Source organism: Epinephelus lanceolatus, chromosome 9 (genome assembly GCF_041903045.1).
Source record: "Epinephelus lanceolatus isolate andai-2023 chromosome 9, ASM4190304v1, whole genome shotgun sequence".
Classification (NCBI taxonomy): Eukaryota; Metazoa; Chordata; class Actinopteri; order Perciformes; family Serranidae; genus Epinephelus; species Epinephelus lanceolatus.
Genome location: NC_135742.1, coordinates 36,644,220 through 36,663,262, shown reverse-complemented (window position 1 = coordinate 36,663,262; position 19,043 = coordinate 36,644,220). Strand labels below are relative to the sequence as shown.

Below are 19,043 nucleotides of genomic sequence, written 5' to 3'. Positions count from 1 at the left end.
AGTTTGTTCAAAAATGTTGCACCACCATAGCAGGCACACATAACACAGTGCAATCTTCACAAGATGGTGCCCCTGTCCAAAGAATTTAACATAGTATGACAACAACTTGACATTCTTTTTTATCTAGTTTAACATTACCTCCGCTAACTGCAATTAGCACTCCAGCGGCCTCGTCCTGTAGGGTTTAGTGTTAGAAATTAAGTTTTTTCTTCCAGTCACTGGAACCAGCCACCATTTTGTTTTCATAAATTTGTGTGTAACTAAATTTGGTGTTACATTTGTCTGTCCAAAAAAAACCAACCAATGTACATTGTTCTCATAAAAAGTCAGTTTAATACCTTATTTAATGCTAATCAATTTTTATTTATCTCCCTCACACACACACACACACACACACACACACATATATATACACACACACACAAAAATATATATATATACATTGATATTATCACTTTTATCTATTACTAAAAAAAACTGTCTTTTTACTTTTGGTTCATGAACTGGAGTTGTGTCCTCTTGCGTGGGCTCTGTGACATCAGCCACTCTCTTATGGCACTAACATGTCGCCAATTTGTCCTTAAGATAGGCCTACTCCATCAAATTAGACTAACACACACACCCATGCTAACGTTAACTGCTAGCGCTACTCAACTTTGTGGATCTTCTTCTTGGTCTTCTTTTACGCGGGTTGGTTGGTGGTCTGCCAGTAAACACAAACGAGAAGCCGGAGAAGAAAAACCTCATTGGGAATGGTCAAGAAGGTCCAGTAAGGACATACTGCACTACACTACTAAGGTAAAATGCCCTGTGATTGAGTCGACTTTTCCAATTTTGAGCAAAACCAAGTGATTCCTGAATGTAGGCTACTGGGACTTGATAACTTTGCCCACGTTTCCGTTATCCGGTAACTGCCAGTAAAAATAATTCCCTCTAAACGCGAATAAATCGCACGTCAATCAAAAACTATGAACCAAAAAAGCACAATCTATCCCGAGTGAGACAAACTGAATGTAGGCTTCTGGGACTTCTATTTTTTTTTGTTTTTTGTTTTTTTTGGTAAGGGCTTGTTACGTGACCTTAACTCCATCCCCTGTGTCAAGCTAATGGTGTTTTTTTAGATCAAGAGCTCTACCTAGCTTGTGCGGATAGGCGTGACCACACCATTTACCTCCCATCAATGCCACAATCCCATTGGATGCCTGTTGTGGAGGTCAACGTATTCACCTTGTTTTCAAACACAAACAAACAAAATAGTGAACAACTTCCGTGTTTTTGTGCGTGACTTCCGGTCAGCCGCTTTCCCTTACCTCACCCTAACGGTGCAAGCTAATTTTTTTCAATTTTCAATTATTTATGTTAGTCAGTCAGTCAGTTAGTTAGTTAGTTAGTTAGTTAGTCTGTGTATTTTATATAGATAACTGTGCCCACGTTTCCATTATAACAGAAATTTATTCCCTCTAAACGCGAATAAATCGCATGTCAATCAAAAACTATGAACCAAAAAAGCACAATCTATCCCAAGTGAGACAAACTGCTTGATCCCCGTCTCCAGTGTACCAGCAGAGAACCTGCAGAACCGAATCAGCGAAAAATCACACCGGGCTACACAGCCTCTCTACCTGAGCAGCTGAAGCTGCGGCTCCCACCCTCGACACACAGACACACAGACGGTGCTTCTGCATGCCAGCCAAACATGTGCGCAACTGTGAGAAATAAATATGTGAGGTGTACGCTGCTTTTCTGTCTTTTTGTTCTTTCTTTCTTTCTGTCAGCAACATACACTCCAACTCCAAACTGATAGCACCCGAATGAATCAATCATCCAGCCGCACCCGTCTGCAGCTGCACGGACATTTCCACCACTCTGTGCAGGCTAAGTTACCTTTTAAATTATGTAGAGCAGCGCCAGCTTTCCAGGTGATTTATTCTTTAACGATTAACTTCAAATATTTAAAGTTAGTCCTTAAAATTGCTTTCAGTAATGTAAACATTTCCATGCACGCAGTAATGTCACTGTAGCAAATACCGTGGGACATTTACACAGTGGTCAAGAGTGCTGGACCGGAAGTGTCGCACAAAAAAACGGAAGCTGGTTGCCTTCTGTTTTACCTCCGTGTCTCCGTGAAAAATAAGGTGAATTGGGTAAATACAGTAAGACAGCAAACAAGCCGAACCCCCAAATGTTGCTGAAATAGAGCATTGCTGGGATTAGTAACAACACTGTGATTACTGAATTTCAAATCGTAAACCTTTACTGTACTTATTAATTAGTAACCCCACTACTGAAACCAATACTGATGGTAACTGGCAGCTTTATGTAGCCTACATGATGACAGCTCAGAAAAGTGAGAGAATACATGATGTTGCTTTGTCGGGCGACCCATCACTGCTTTATAAAAAGGACACCAAAATGATGAGCGAGGTACAAGATCTACCAAGGGCTTATGTATTTTTGTTGAAAATTGTTTTAATCTTTGGCAGCTCAGGTGTGTTTTTAACTCGTATGCTGTATCAAATCTAACAAAATCCAGAAAAGCAGCATTTGTTTGATTATCCCAATTGAGACAGTCTCTTCAAGGTTACCATACAGGTTGCTGTACGGTAAGAGTATCTAATGCATTCTACTGCTGATGTCTTTATTCCAGATGGATTACAACATCTCTCCTCCTCTGCTCTCACAGACAAGTTTGGCTGTCATCACTGGAAAAAAAAAAGTTTCCGGATAAACAGCCAGTTGCACAAATTGCTGTCTGTGTTTTGTTGGAGGATAGATGGCTGTTTGAGCTTCTCCTCTGGGTTACTGCTGAGCGTTCCACTTTCTGAGGGAGAGATTAATAAGGACGCTTGTGGCACACCGGCTCTGAACAGCATCCACACCTAGCTTCTGACTGTGGCTCGCCACATAAATCAGCCAGTGAAAGTAGAAAAATGGCAGTCTAATCCCCTGTCTGTGTGACTGAGGAGACACAGTGAGTGAAGGGATTGTCAGGAGTCTTTTTCTAGTTGAAGGTCTTAACATATGGCGGCGGCTGCTGCAGGGAGAGAGGGTGAATTTAGAGGCAGTGACCCGTGAAGCAAATCAGGCGTTAGCATTTGACACCAAATTAAAGAAACCACTCATGGGAACTCTCTCTGTGTTTCTGTCTGTCTGTGGATGTGCTGATTTTTTTATTTTAATGGTACTTTCATGTTTAACATAAACACATGGGCAGCAGGGAGCTCAGTAGTTTGCACTGTGATTGCATGTAGGTAGTAGATTTGAAACTGCTGGGCAGCTGGCTGCAGGATTTCTGTGTGGACATGGCATGTTTTCCTGTTTTTTCTCCCACTGTTCAAAGACATGCTGCCTGTAGATGTAGATGAATGTGTCTGTCGCTGGTGGCCCTACTGTTTGTTAAGTTAGAAATACTTTCCTCTACTGTATGTTTTAGAAACTTTCATATATGAACCGAGATTATGTAGGTTTATTTCTGTCTGAATGTTAACCTGGTGTTGGGTGTTGTAGTACCCAAGGTTGATCTTGCTCTCGAGACCAGTCTCAACAAGACCACTTGTTGAGACTGGTCTCAGTCTCGTCTCGTACTGGACCACATTTTATCTCTGTCTTGTCTCAGTCTCAGACAATGAGGACTCGTGATTTTATTTCAAGACCACAACTATGGGGACATTACTTTATTGCCTGCAAAAAAATAGTGTAAATGAATAAATGGTTAAATTGATTTCAGGTCCTTAGTGTTTGTATTTGTTTGCTCATAGAAACCAAAGTAAAATGCCCACACATAAAATTCACCTCTGCAATGCCTTTTGAATATTTTATAAAGACATTTCTCATGGTAAACACACACACACACACACATATATTATATATATATATATATATATATATATATATGAATGGCAGTAAAATGAGGTGAATGAAGAGGAATCTTTCTTGTTTTCTGTGGGTAATTATACAGTAATGTGGATCTTTCAGATTTGCTGATGGTGTGCATTTTTCACTCCTTCCACATTTGTATCATAACTGGGTCATGCAGTGTGGGACTTGCCCTGCCTTGGTCTTGTCTTGCTCTCAATTCACTTTGGTCTTGATCAGGACTTGGTCTCGGTTTAGGTGGTCTTGAGTACAACACCGGGATGACCTCTAACACTCAGAGTAAGTTATAAATCAAAAGAAAAGCAAAAATAAAACAAAAAAGGCAGTCAGCACTCCATCCAGAGAGAGCTGGACTCATCAAAGTTAGACCTTTCCTCTTCAATCTCTTTGGTATGAAGCATCTCAGCAGGGGATCGGCTACAAATGAGCCCGCTGTTAGCATTTAGTACTAATGTCAGGTAAGATCATTTAGAAATAATGAGGTTCAACTTTACTGCATTCCCATTTGGATCAGTCACTCTTAAAAGCTGCATTGTGCCTCTTTGAAGGTCCTAAGACATTTGCAGTTTGGCTGTCTTTGCAGTGTTGAAGTTTTGAACCTGTGCAACTAGTCTCCTTCATCACAGGCCTTCCCTGCAGCTACAATATGATAAAAGCTATTAGAGTGTAATAATTACTGGGCTTTGCTGGGAAGGAGAAAAGTTATGGGCCTCCCTCTGATCCTAGCAAATAAAACATTGGACTGCATCCATGGGAGGAGAGTTATGGAGCAGGGAATACATTTTAAAGGACTAGCAGTGAAACATAGCTGAGGATAAATAACTATCCATCATGCTATGAATTTTAAAATGAATGCATAGTAGACTGCACGAGGAGCACCATGAATTCCTTTGGCGACATGGGAGGTGATGGAAGCCGCTGTGTTAAGGATAAATGGTAGGGAGGTATTGAACATGCTTTTGATTATATAAACTGCCTTAGAATTCACTTACATGCTGCAAAGCCTGACTTATATCCTTCCACATACTCCCTCCTATGTACTCACTAACTAACAGTACAGCTGTATTTTAAATAAGCTGCAGGATTCTCTGTTTCTGATCCAGAGATCAGCCTCAGAACGCCCATCAGTTGTGTTTTGTTGTTGTGTTCACAAAGGTCTGGTCTCTACTACACAAACCACAGACCACAATCTTCTAACAGAGGATTTATGGACTTGTCTGAGACGCTGGTATGGAAAGAGGTCTAAAATCGATCGCTTTGATCGATCATAAGCAGACTGGTGAAGTTACCTAACGGGTAAACTGGCTCACCCCATTATTTTGAAGTTCATTAAATATTCAAAAACATGGCAGCCAAAAGTAAAATGATACTCCTCATCCTGGCATAACATCCGAACGCTGTGCCACAGTATAAACTCTCCACTGTAAGTGGGAAACATTTTGGCAGTAGACCTGTGCATTGTGGAAATAATCTGTGCAGCGGCATGTCAGCAATATGGAGGTTATCCACCTCTCACACATTTATTGGAAGCAGCATGATGGTAAATTGGTTTGTGTTTTTTGACTCCTCCACCCTTAACCTACTCTTAACACTGTCACACGCACTTAGTTTAAAATTCTGCTCTGGCAATATTATGCTATGATTTTCCTCTGAATCACTGACAGATAACTTTTAAAAACAACCATCAGGGAAACACTTTCTAACCTGAGTTACACTCTTTTTCTCTGCTCTCTGTCTTTTCATCACCCAGGTGATTGTATTACCTGCTCTATATACATGGGTGGATTCTTGAACGGGCTTAGTGGGCACAGGCCCAGGAGCCTAAAGTGTCAAACAGGCAAAACCACCACAAAGTTTGAGTGTCTTGCACTTATGTGGGAGAGGTGGCAAGGCCTTTTGCATATCGGTGCCCAGGGGCCCATTACACTTGCCCATACTGCAAGTAGTGACTGAATACCATATGTGATGAGTGCAACTAAGACAAGCTCCTGCCCATTAATAGATTTTTTGCAACTGTCGAGTCAGACAGACTTTTAATGCAACATAAAGTCAGACAACTCTAACAAAATTGAGTTTAAATGAAGATCATTTACAGATAGAGTGTTTTTCCAAAATTGTTTTATACAATGTGTCAATTTGTCAATGTGTCAGACAAATTTCCTGCAGAATGTTAATGGCAAATCATCCATTCTTTAAATCAGATTTAATGTATGCAATGTTTAAAGTAATTCAGTTCCATTTGAAATTAATACTACAAGCTGTACTCAACTGGTCCTCAGTTTATATCCTGTTTTCATTATATGAATCATTAAGTTATCAATTTGGTGGTGGTATTTGCTGGAATTGAATCCTGTAGGGCTCATTAAGCCTTTCCTTGCTGCTACCATGGCAAACAACAATGAATTGGAGTCGTACCGCTAACACACACACATATACACATGCACACACAGCCAAAGCTCATCACTGGGAATGTGACTTTACTTCAGACTGCTGGAACCAGTGCTGTGAATAAACCTCTCAGCCACCAATAAATGTCAGCGGCTGTCCCGGCTCAGGAAATGTGTCGCAGCGACAAGGCAAACATGCTTCCTGTGCTTGATTTATTATGCCAGGAGTGAGTGTGGCTGTACCTCCACTCATCTCACTGAGCCTTGTTTAAATGAGAGGGGACAGACAGAGCCATCCAGAAAAGGTCAAGCAGTCCAGCCCTGCATGTTAATTGTCTAATGTCACAGCAGAGCGGCTCCCAAGAAACAGCTCACACTTCTGCACAAATCATCATCACAGTTGGTAAACATACAGTAAGAGCCGCTGACGGACGTGTCAGATCGCAGACGGTGACCTGAATGTGGCCCTATATTAAACATGCACAAGTGGACAGCCAAAACATCAACACCTAGTAGTCATGTACCGTGATGTCAGTGAACTGAACACAGCACGCTAATGTTGAACACCAGTCTGTGACGCTTTACAGCAAAGGTTACCGAACAAGAGACAAAGGCAGAAGTTGTAACATGAGTTTAGCTTTCTGTTTGGCTCGCTGCTGTTTAGGACACAGCCTGTACATCAATTTCAATTTGTTGCTTCCTCTGGCTGGAGACAACGTTATTCTAACAGCTCTGATGAGTTTCCATGCCTGAAGGGTTATTGTGGCAAATTAGGTGAATCTCCAGGGTTTAATTAGCGGGAATGGGATGCCAACTTTGTGGTTTGAATATCAGGATATCAGACAGTCATGACATTTGTTGAAGGAGGTGGCTACTCTTGTCAAAAAATCCATTAAAAACAAGAAAAACTTGCAATTAAATTAAAAATTTCTTAGATTGCTTATTGAGGCGCTGCAACAAACAAATTATTCAACACTGACTTATAACCTTGTGATTTTGATATGGTGAAGCTGTCAAAGAGTTGCCTGTTTAAAATCACAGAGCAACATTAGTATTCATTGGGGGTCACGTTTCAGGCTACTTTGTGAATATAAGTCCAATATGCACCCTCTTTTTTTAAGGGTTGATTTGCTGTCCACGGAGTCCTTAGGGAAATACCTGGCTCTTTAGCTGCTAAATGTCTCACTATGTTCACCAACTTGTCGCTAACTTTGTTTGTCTGCCATTCGGTGCTAGCCAGGCATTGTACAGGAGTTTTTAGAACTTTTTTGCTGAAAACACTTGCATGCTACTGCTGGAAATGACACTGATGAGAGCAGCAGGAGGGAACCGAAACAGTTAAGTTGCAGGCTAAAACATAAACAATGAATTTTAAAGATGATAAAACACTCTGTAGAGCTGAGGGGAACTGCGGTCTGATGACAGCTCACTATTGCTTCATCACTTTTCACATGGACATTTAATCCTTTCTTGATAAGAATATTGACTATAACAGCTTTTGATATAGTTTTCTACTGATAAATAACAAGTTATTACGGAGTTACTCTGTATACCAAAGTAACTTCATTATGGATTTTTTGCTATCATTAGAGTGTAAATGCTGTTTCTTTTAAACCCTTGCAATTATAATATTTTATAGGAGCAGAGAGACTTAACATTTAGCATTAAATACTTTCAGAAAAATTTTGCGGTCCTTATAGTGACAGTACAGTTGTCCTTCAAAGATCTATTTCCAGAACGTGTGGGGCAGACCGACATAAAGACATAATGAGAGGAGGGGTCAGCTTCCATTTTTGTCTGTTCACCGGCTTTTTACAGCTCCCTGTTTAATGGTAGGCAGTTAGAGCCTCAGCGGGGAGCGGAGATGTGCCAGTGGTGACTCCTACTCGGCCTTCTTTCAGTATGTTATTCATGCGCCCTTTTCCACTGCCAGCCTGAGGGAGGCAGGCCTGTTACTCTGTGCCAAGTGAAGGAGGGCCAAGTGTCGTCTGGAATCTAGTTCATTGTCCCTCCCTCTCCAAACGGGGAAGCTTTTGGGATGCGGAGCCGAGCATCGTCAGCTGCTGTGGGCGTCATGGTGTGGAGGCAACTGAAGCATTTGCCCACATCGCCATGGAGACAGTTGTACACAGCAGTTTTGAAAAGGACGAGACAAATCCAATCCCTTCTCTTTCCTCTTTTTTTTTTTAAGCTATTTTAAAACCTGGTGTTCAAGACTCCACCCTTGGGGGCTCTCTATCCCTTCAACTGTTACTCACAAAATCAAACACACACACCGACACACAAAATTGTGCCACATACACACACCAACACACATAAGAAACTATAAGACTGACGACTCTGGCAGGAGTCCAAAAACATCACACTAATTCATTTGTGTATGACGCCTTAGTTCACGTTCTACCAGGGAAGATGAGACATGATAAATTGGGTGACTGTCTCAACTGAATAAGCAAACCCACAGCATAAGACAGTGATAAACTGCGGGTTCTACAGGTTCTGTGATTTAAAGTCTGAGAGGATACGCTTGGAGATGAGAAACAATTAAACATGATGCAAAAAGGAAATGATCAGAAGGATGTTGGATCAAACGTCCACAGTGACTGACAGGATCTCAGTGACAACCATCATTTAATGTCCCGCAGCGCATATACAGTGAGACACCAGGAGCCAGAGACTTGTTAAATGTTGCTCCAAAGCCATTCTTAAAGTGGTGATCCTTGTTATTTTTTCATCCTGTTATAATGAAGGTGTCAAAAGTCTTACCGCTGTCACTGTTGTCATCCACCAGGATGATCTCCTTGAGTACGTGTGCTGGCGTGTGGTTGACCACACTGTGGACGGAGCGCAGGATCACTGACAGTGCCTCGTTCACGAAGATGAAGACCACAGAGATCTGAGGAAGGTCCTCTGGGTACATCAGCTGCTTACACCTGTTAAGATACATTTAAGATTATGAGCCAGGGCTAAAACTATCTGGACTTGGTTTGCATATTAAGCGAGAAAAACATGCATACATGTAGCTGTCTCTGAATGTTTAATACGAGCAGTTAGCTAACATGGCACACTACATATGCTCATTTCCTTTCTTGCCAAGAGCTACATGAGAAGATGATACCACTCATGTCTGTCTGTTAAATATAAGGATACAAACAGGAGATGGTTAGCTTAGCTTAGCATAAAGACTGAAAAAATCAGAGGTAAACAGCCAGCCTAGCTCTGTCCAAAGGTATGAAAAGCCACTGAAAAGCAGATACAAGCGGCTTTTGTTACCCATTAGCTCTTTCCCCCTGTTTTCAGTCTTTATGCTAAGCTATGCTAAGCTATGCTAAACAAGCTAAGCAGCTTCTGGCATTAACTGCACTGTACAGACAGAAGTGTGATATCAATCTTTTTTTTTTTTTTTTTTTTGTTCTTGGCAAGATCTATGTCTTAAAGTCCAACAAGCTCTCTATACAAAAGCTTAGTGTGCAATAAATCCAGTGTAGGAGAACAAATGTAAAAACTGATTTCTGTACACAACAGTTTTAAGAAATAATCTATTTAAATTAAAAAAAAATCCCACTATACAGTGTGTAATCATGACACATACTTTAAAGTAGAACATATGTAAAAGACAAGTGAAATTAAGATATAAGCAATCTTGCTGAAACACCCTGGAGCTTCCTACAAGATCCCTGAAACATCTTAAATAAGACCCCTTAATGGCCCATATGGGAACCGCATCATGGTCCTCTGATACCTCCTCAAGGACTCCTAGAGGCACCTTAAGAACCTTTGTGTAACCATCAGCCCACTTTAACAGCGACAGTACAAACCTTTCTCACAGCAGACATTTTAACTTGTCATGCAGGAAACTCACAAGTGTAACTAATAACATTAATGATGGCTTCCTTTCCATTTAGGTGTGCAGGCGAGCATGTGCAGTAGCAGGGCCCTGGAGCCGGCACACCTGCAGTCAATGGGATGCAGACATAATTAATGTGATTAGTTACACCTGTTTCAAATGTTCACCTAGAAAGGCCTATGATGTGTTGAGAAATCTGCCTCATCCTTCTACTGGTTTGAGTCTTAAATGCTTTTTCCTTTTAAAATATTGAGTAAAATGTTCAGTGTCACATTCCCATTGTATCCCCATGGTGCATACAGCCTGATATTTTTTTCCAAAAGCAAAGGAACGTATCCTGGAAAAAATTTTCCTCAGTGCACCAAATCAACAAGGCAAAAATTAGCTCTCTTCTAAGGTAGCATTTGAAGGCCCACATCCATTTGATGGTGAAACTGCAGCTCCCAGACCTGGATTCTCTGCACTGTACTGTGACTACTGCCGCAGTATAGCTGCCATACTGACACCATATGCTCAGCAAAAAGTACATTTCTCCAGGGTCACAAGAAGAATGTATGTATTTACTTGATTTGACAGGTTCATGACAAAGTAATGTTTGGTAGCACTCACTATACTTGCCACCATGACGACAGAGAAGATAAAGACAGTCTTCTAAAAATGATGTTTATATACTTTTTATTAGTTTGACGATGCATTTTGTGGTAAATGTAATCCTGCTTCTATCAACATAACAGGAAAAACACTAAACTTTTCCTTTCTGTGTTTTTCTTGTGTGTCCTTGCGCACAGGTGGAACTCTTCTGTTTTTCCCCAACAAAAGTTTCCCTTTCACCGTGCCTGATGTTCTGCTGCTTCATTTGTGCCGAGCGTATGGTCTGCACTTCATTGAGTGTTGAGCAATTAATAACCCAAACAGTATGTATATTCCAACAGTGCACCTAATGAATGGTCCAGCTCCAAAAATTGAAAATCAAAACATGGTGGCACATGTTTTAATCGTGGCAGGCCACCACAAATGAATGCATGGGAAACCCTGAGCATGATTAACATTTATCTGGTTATGTTAAAGCAACTCAAAGCACTTTGTTAATGTATGTTAATGTTCAATATTCGACCACAAACACTTTCTCACTTTAACCCTTTTTTGTTTTAGTAACCCAAAGCTAACAACAAGTGGGACACAGGAAGCAACACAGGAGAATGTACGTGGCTCAGCAAGTTAGCTGTATATGAACAGAATTTTTAGGAGAAATGTTTTCTGCACTGGCACTCATGAAATATAATATTATAATGAAAAACTGAGCGTCATCTTCATCTTTTGAATATTTTTATAAAAACACAAAGTAGCCTACAGTTGAGGCTGTTGGGAATGGCATTAGTTGTACAGGTGGGCCTATTTGGTCACAAACCAAAGTATTGGACAAATTAAAATGTTGATCTGATGATGGCAATAGATTAATACTAGATCAGAAGTGTGAAAAGACAAGTGTTTTGCTTTTTATCATTATGAAGTAATCACTGATTGCACAATGTAATGGCTGTAGAATAATGACACATATGTAAATCACTGTGCTCTAAAATGAGGGCTCAGTTTACAGCACAAAGGGAATGCATCAACCATGGTGCAACCAAAACAGAAAGAGTTAAGTTCAGCTTAAGTTTTCCCCAGTAGCTGTCCCCAGAATTACCAGAGCGCTAATATAAGTTCTTTGCAGTTACTATCCCCAGTAGTGGAAATGGCAGACAGCGGAAAGAGTACCCAATCAGGATGTTATCCGCCCATTATATGACCATTATCTGTGGCTGTAAGGCTCATAGATATGGCCAGCAGGGGCCTGCAATATCTCCTGGTAGGTTCATCCACTTTCACTTTCTTAGATTTAGGCACAAAATGAAACATGGGACTCGAACCCTGGTCTCCTGAGTGAAAGTTATGTGTTTGCCCGATCCACCCCCCCCCAATCCACTTGCACGTCCCATATGCAGCCCCACTTGCACATGAAAGCCCTATCTGGCAAAAACTTTAATTTCGTGACCTGATAATGGCCTTCTCAACCGAACAGGTGTGGCAGGCCCTTACTAACCCATATCTGTGATGCTTATCACCACTGATAATGGCCATTTAATGGCCTTCTAACAGCTAGATCTGCTTAAAAAGTTGTCTGTTTCCACTTTAAGGGTTAGAGGATCACTGATTCCAATTCATCTTGAGGAAAATAGACCAACATTTCCTCCCCTTGAGCCATGCAGTTAGCATGGCTAAAACCAAACAATGTTAATTGACACAATGATGATCTACAAGCTGAAAAAAAGTCTGACTTTGGCAATGTAGAGGATAAGCTGCACTGTCTTCCATTACTAATGGTAACATTGCGATTCCAACTCCTGTCAGGGTAGTAAATGCAACAGAGTCCAGGCAGCCAGCAGTTCATCCTCATCTCCTGTGGGAATTCATTCAGCACAGAAATAACAGTGTGGCTGGATATGGAGAAGTCAAACGCATGCCTCCACTGACACAGAGGATCAAAATAATAATCAGGTTTCTGTATTATCCTTCTTTATCATAAGCTCATAGGCTTGATCTAAATCAGGGTAATACCAAAATCCAGGTTACAAGTTTGCTTCAAATGTAGACAGTGTTGTCCATCTTATAACCTGAGAGCTCTCGCAACCCATCTCTGCCTCATTCTCTCGGTCTTATACACTGTACAATTAGTACATGGTAACCAACTCTGAACATGTGTAATTTGAATCCTACCTCATGTTGCCACTTATGCTGACACAATTAATAAATGAACTGCACACTTCCCAGGCAGATGAATATACACTGCATTCACTTGGTTTGTGTGAGTGTTTCCCTCACACACTCTGTCACAACAATCCCATTACTCTCCTCTGCTGATAATCTCAAGTCTGTCAAATGTCCCTGTCACTTCCAGTAAAACACACTATTTTCTTCCAGACATACTGTGACTTTGAAGTCAGAAATAACAGTGTTGACCGGATGGAAGCACTTAGCTGATTCCTATGGCAACTGCACACACACACACACACACACACACACACACAGCCAACGTTTTGTGAATCTTTCCGCACTGTTCCATTCAGACTCTGAACCCAAAAGCTGACAAACGCATTTCACTCCCCTCTGCCTTTGTTTCTCCATGTTTCCACATATCTTATTCAACAGTGCTGACTCATTATGTAGGGACAATTTGGTGGCTATTGTAATTGTTGTGGCTAAATTATTTACAAGAGATTTTGGCTGCAGTGAAATACTTGTAATATTGTTCTTTATTGGAATATCAAATTGACATGAATCAGCTATAGTGTAAACAAATCTATGGGTTTTTGTTTAGCTTCAGTAAATCCTGCCAAGCTCTCAAATTCTCTTGCCAAGCATTACGGCAGAGGAGTATTAAAGACAGTGACATATTGCATGCGCCAGGTGAAATACCATTCAAACTAGAAATATTAATGAGACAATATATTGATTTGTCAGAGTGTATCAGTCTCAAAATCTATCACAGATTATTAAATGTGATAGGGGCAACGAGTGAGGCTGAAATTCAGTCTTGAAGATCTGCACTTAGCAAGTGGGTTATTTAAAGATGAACTGTTTCATCATCCTGAATCACAAATTAGGGTTGCTACAGAAATGAGCCTCCATAATCTCAACTAATAAAACACAGAAAACCTATCCTAAATGCCCAAATGAAATTGTGGTGCTGCATACAATCACTGACTTATCACTGTGTCATTTTTGCAGACTACAGCACGTACAGTGAAATCCAAACTTCCAACCTAAATGTAACAGTTATGACACTGCTGCTGTTTTCCTCGTTCACCGTGTAGTCATATTTTTAGATTTGAAACTTGGTAGTGTTGGTATCAAAGTCAAAATTCTGCTACCTTGAACATGTTTTGTTCAAAGACAGCATGTTTCCTGCTCTTCCACCCTTGCTGTGAGCCATCTGAGCTCTACTGGTGCTCGGCACCCTGATACCCTGGTGAACTGCGATGTCAGCTTGAGTCAGCAGCATCCATGGGGTCAGGCCGCAGGGGGACGGCCACACAGCAGATGGATCCCAGCGTGGTGCTAAAGTTACATCCTCCTCTCTCCACCCATTGGAAGCCTCCCTGTTCTCCACAGCCACTGGTTTGTGTAAGTGTGTGTGTGTTTTTGTGTGTATGTGTGGCGGGCATGTGTTAGCGGGTTCTCACCTTTCAACAATGAGAACTGGCAAGGGACGAACTAGCAATTATGTAGGATGACACAACAGATGGTATCTTATTTACTTGTGAAATTATATAGTAAATGCTTTGCATATCACCACAAAAGACCATTTCTGCTTTCCTTCTGTGCATTACTTTACATTTTTTTTACTTTGCACATCTATCTAACACAACATTACTTGGGAAGGTACACATGCTGCATCAACTTCCTTTGTAAATGAATCTCTTGCAATTTAAGCTGGTTGCTTTTAATATTAATTTTCTCAGAATTTAAACGTATGCATGCTGACGCACTCTTCTTTATTGCTGATGGTTAAACATCTGAGCTTTAAAGTAATAATCCTGAAGATTCTCATTTTTTAAAAAAAGTCTGTTAAGTCACCATTTATTGCCAGATGTGATGGCACAATGTTGATTGAGGCTACAGCCCACTGATGAAAACCCTTGTATTGCAGTATCACAAACTGTCTGCGGCGCCATTCCCTGAAAAATAACAAGCAGCACACAGTCATCAATAATCTGCTCTCACCCACACCTGAAACCTACACCCATGTGCGCACACACACAAATACAGACACATACACACCACCTATGCTTTGGTAACCCTTTCATTTCCCCACCTGCAGGGCTCATACAACAACCTGATTTACATAAATTCACCAGCCTAATTTAAACCTATAGACCAGATGCTAAAACTATTACTGCAGATCATGAGTCGGCAGCAGTGCGTCCTGTCTGAACAGCCCAAATGGTTAACATGGAAAGACAGGAGGCACCATTTCCTGGCTCTTTTCCTGGGACACTTTGGGGCACATTGCAGAGCTACTACCTCCTGCCCTTGGCATCAGATACTGACACACTGAGACACCTTTCAGCAGCAGTATAAGTTGCACCAGGCAGCAGCATTTTTTGATGCTCTGAGCAGCTGCCTTAGTATAAAGAGCAAGTTTCCTATGCAAAACCAAAGTTGTAGTTATTTTAATAACAAAATAGTGCACGAGTATGTGTAGCATGCTATGCTAATGACGTATGTCATATTAGGTTCGTAAAAAGTGTAATTATTTTAAGCCAAACCACGATTTCTTTTTTTCAAACTTAACCATATGCTTTTGTTGTCTGAACCTGAGGAAGTAAACTCAGAAACAAAGTTTTTTACCAACATTCTAAGCTTATTTTGAAAAGAGACTGTATGCATTTATCTAGTGGAAACTGTGAATTTCCTGTAAAAAAAAGGGGAGTTTATTTTGAAAAGACACAATGCATGTAACCAGCGAAAACTGACTTGTCGTCCCTGAGCGTTGAAGACTGATGCTGGGGCTTAACTGAAGCATATATTGACATGTAGGGCCACTGACCAAGCATCGGTATTTGATGAGTTCGGAGTGATACTGTGTTGATCTGAACCCTCTGCTGACAAATACACTTCAATTTCCGCCACCAAAGAAAACAAAATGGAAATCTTTGAGATTGCAACTTTAAATGCAAATTGACAACATGACACATAGTGTTTCTTCTATCCCAGAACTATCATTGACCAAGCTTATAGTCCAGAAACTGGCCTACAGAGAGTATAGCAATAATCAGGTGAGGGTTTTTTTGTTATTTTTGCCAACTATTTCCTGTTAATTATCTAACTAGCAAAGAGTTGGCTTTTTACTATTTACATATCCAAAAGATTTGGAGCAACATTATTTATCTATTATTTTATTTGTGTCATAGTCCTGTTTATCACCACCCAATGATCCAGATAAATGCCGTTTTTTTAACTTATATTGTTTGATGACAACTCTGTCTGAATCTCTGCTTTGTGCGACACTACGGCAACAGTGCAGAGTTCAGCCTCACATATTGACACGGCTATGAATTTTCAGGTGGTTGGGATATAAAGCAGGTAACTGAGAGGCACTCAGACATCCTCATTCATTTCATTTCTTACATGACTCCTGGACTTAATATTGCAATTGATTCATGCATAGGAATGACAGTCTCAGTGACCAAGTGGGCTCGTGCCTGCTGTGCTGGACTGGGGAAACTTAATTTCATGCACTGTTATCAATCACTTCCATTACCGCAGCCCACATGCATTTGACAGCAGAGGTAATAAAAGGAAAACCAAACCACAGAGAGTGTTTATGATGGAGCACGCTGCGTACATCTATCTATACTTTAAGCCCCGCTCTTGCGCTGTATTCGTAAGAGTAAATGCACAAGTGTTTTGATTGATAACCCCTCCACTGTATCATTTTAGTCCTTCCCCGTGCATTTATGCTCTCCCTCAGCAACTCCTTTGTTCCCTCTCACAGCTTTCTCTATTGCCTCTCTCAATCAGCCTTGCCAGGTCTATAAATACAATGACAAATCTGGCAGTGAGTTCGAGGGGAGATTTTTTGCACCGAGGCACTCCTTTGCACAGCCACAACATGGCAACTGTGCAAAACAAAGTAATGTATATTTCACTCCTGTTCAGTTATACGACCAGTGGAGAGGCTGCATTTAATGAATATTACCAGAGTAATATCTTGAAAATGTCAGAGGGGGCATGGCAACCTCATCACTTCTAGTTGAGATGTGGTGTGAGGCAGGATTTCAGTGTCGAGATCGTAAAGTGATATTGTAGTTCCATTGCCCTAGTTACTGGATCCAATTTAGGGCATCGCTCAGCCTTAAATTTGTACCTGTCTGCAGAAGCAGGGAAGCCTTGTAAAGCCGTAACAGGATGAGCGATCGACTCATCTGTTTGTAATGGGACTGAGCTCACTGGCCAGTGCTCATAATTTGACCCGGAACAAGCTTTGACAGAAACAGAGCACCAGATTAAGATGTATTCAAATCACACCTCCCCCTTCTCCTCCTCCACCAGCCTGCTGCCCCGGCTGCTCCCTCTGACTTTTTCCCCGCCGGCCACTCTTATTCGCTGTGAAATTTCACATTAACCTCCTGTAACCCACGCCGTGCAGGCAACACCAAAGCAACTTTCCAATCCGCGAGCACTCCTCTCAGAAAGATAATCGTTTGCCTTGTCATTTCTCCACCCCCCCATCCAGGAGATAAACTCTAGCGCTAGAAAGAGCAACAATTTGCAGCAGGAGTTGCTGCACCACGGAGACCTTACGATCCCATTCTGCAGTATCAGACGCTAAGGAGATGAGGTAAGCCTGTTTCTGTAGCCTCCCTCTCTGGTTATCACCCTCCCACAGGCAGACAAACAGAAGACGAAGGGTCCTTGGGCTTCAATATAGTTTTGGGTTTAACTATTTTCACAAAATATAAATAGAATCTTCGACAAAGTGACAATAGAGATACAGGTGCGATTAGGAGTAATTGAATATGAATCCCCTTGGAGGAAGAGAGCTGGAGGGTGAAAAGCAGATCTGATGCCTCGAATTGCATTTTTCCATTTATGAGTGACACAAGTTCCATTTAACATCTTTTGTTTGTTTTGTGAGCATCGGTAATCTTACCAGCTCGCCCGCCTTTGCTGTTTTTCTCTCCGCAGCCGAATGAGATGTTATCACACGTAAGCCTCCCAAGGACAGCGAATGGCAGGCTCCAAGTCACCATAATATAGAGCCTACTTAAGTCCCCGGGTATCTCAGTTAAGAATGTCACTTGCAGAAGTAAAGGGCAGAAGAGAGAAATGCAGGCTGGCGGGCGGTGAAAAGGGATTACAGGTTTTTGTCCGAGAGACAATCGCGACTGTAATTATTATGAATTGGTTTTTGCTGCAGACAGGCGTGTTTGAAAAGAGAGAGACTTGAGAACATGCACATCGTTCTGTCATGGCGATGGACTTTGCTTCCCTATAGTCATCAAAGTCCTCTGCTCAATGACTCCTGTTCAATTAAAAGCCCATTAGACAGGAGGTGACTGCTTCCTGCATTTAACCTCGCTTCTGCAGTGCTGCAGTCACCTTTTTTTTTGCCTGCAGGACATAATTACAGAATCAGAATTAGAAGTCAGAAATATGTGAGAGTCTTTCATACTGTGTGAGGCAAAGAACTGCTTAAAATGGAGGCAAACAGGTAGGTGTGAAAAAACATTTAAAGTCCTGACAAGTGCGACAACAATTGTGGCAGTAACAGTATTGTTCTGGGTATACATATACCAATTTTCTTTCAATTGCAGTGTTTCTCTTTAAAGTGCTGCTTCAGTGTCTTAAACAGAAAAAAAGAAAACTATGTTTGCACATTGCACTGTATTGATTTCTATTGAGCTTCACAACAAATGTAAGTCTTTATCATAGAGTGTACCTATTGAAAAGCTGTCATGGTCTGAAGCTTTATCTTGTTTGACACAACATGTTTTGTTTGCACTCAGAGACTTTAAACTTTTTTGTATGGGTACAAAAAATATTCTGTAGATCAGAAACACATGATGGATTATTGCCTGGACACGGAGAGACCTATCGAGAAGTGTATAATGACAAGAATCTAGTCACACCCCATGGAACTGACACTAAATCCATATACAGACACACAGTCAGCGCCATTTATATCCGGAAACAACCACTTCAGCAACCCCTCGACGCTCACTTCCTTTTGTCTCAAGTTCCAATTTTTGTTGAACAAGTTGATTAAAAGCAGGAATTTCCTAAAATCCTTCCATTCCAGAGGCACTCTCAGCTGACTTTATTAATTAGCAAGCTCCTTTTTACTTGCCCTCCTCCTCCCCGTTCCACTCTAGTCTAATTTTTCTGGG

At 41.1% G+C, this 19,043-nt stretch overlaps 1 protein-coding gene across 1 annotated transcript in view; it reads right to left on the bottom strand.

Moving 5' to 3' along the window:
* galnt9 (polypeptide N-acetylgalactosaminyltransferase 9) overlaps window positions 1-19,043 on the bottom strand; it is a 117,510-nt gene that overhangs the window by 77,961 nt on the left and 20,506 nt on the right. The window contains exon 3 of the mRNA XM_033620029.2: window positions 9,030-9,196. Coding sequence (XP_033475920.2) covers window positions 9,030-9,196 — 167 coding nt within the window. The remainder of the gene's footprint in view (window positions 1-9,029; window positions 9,197-19,043) is intronic.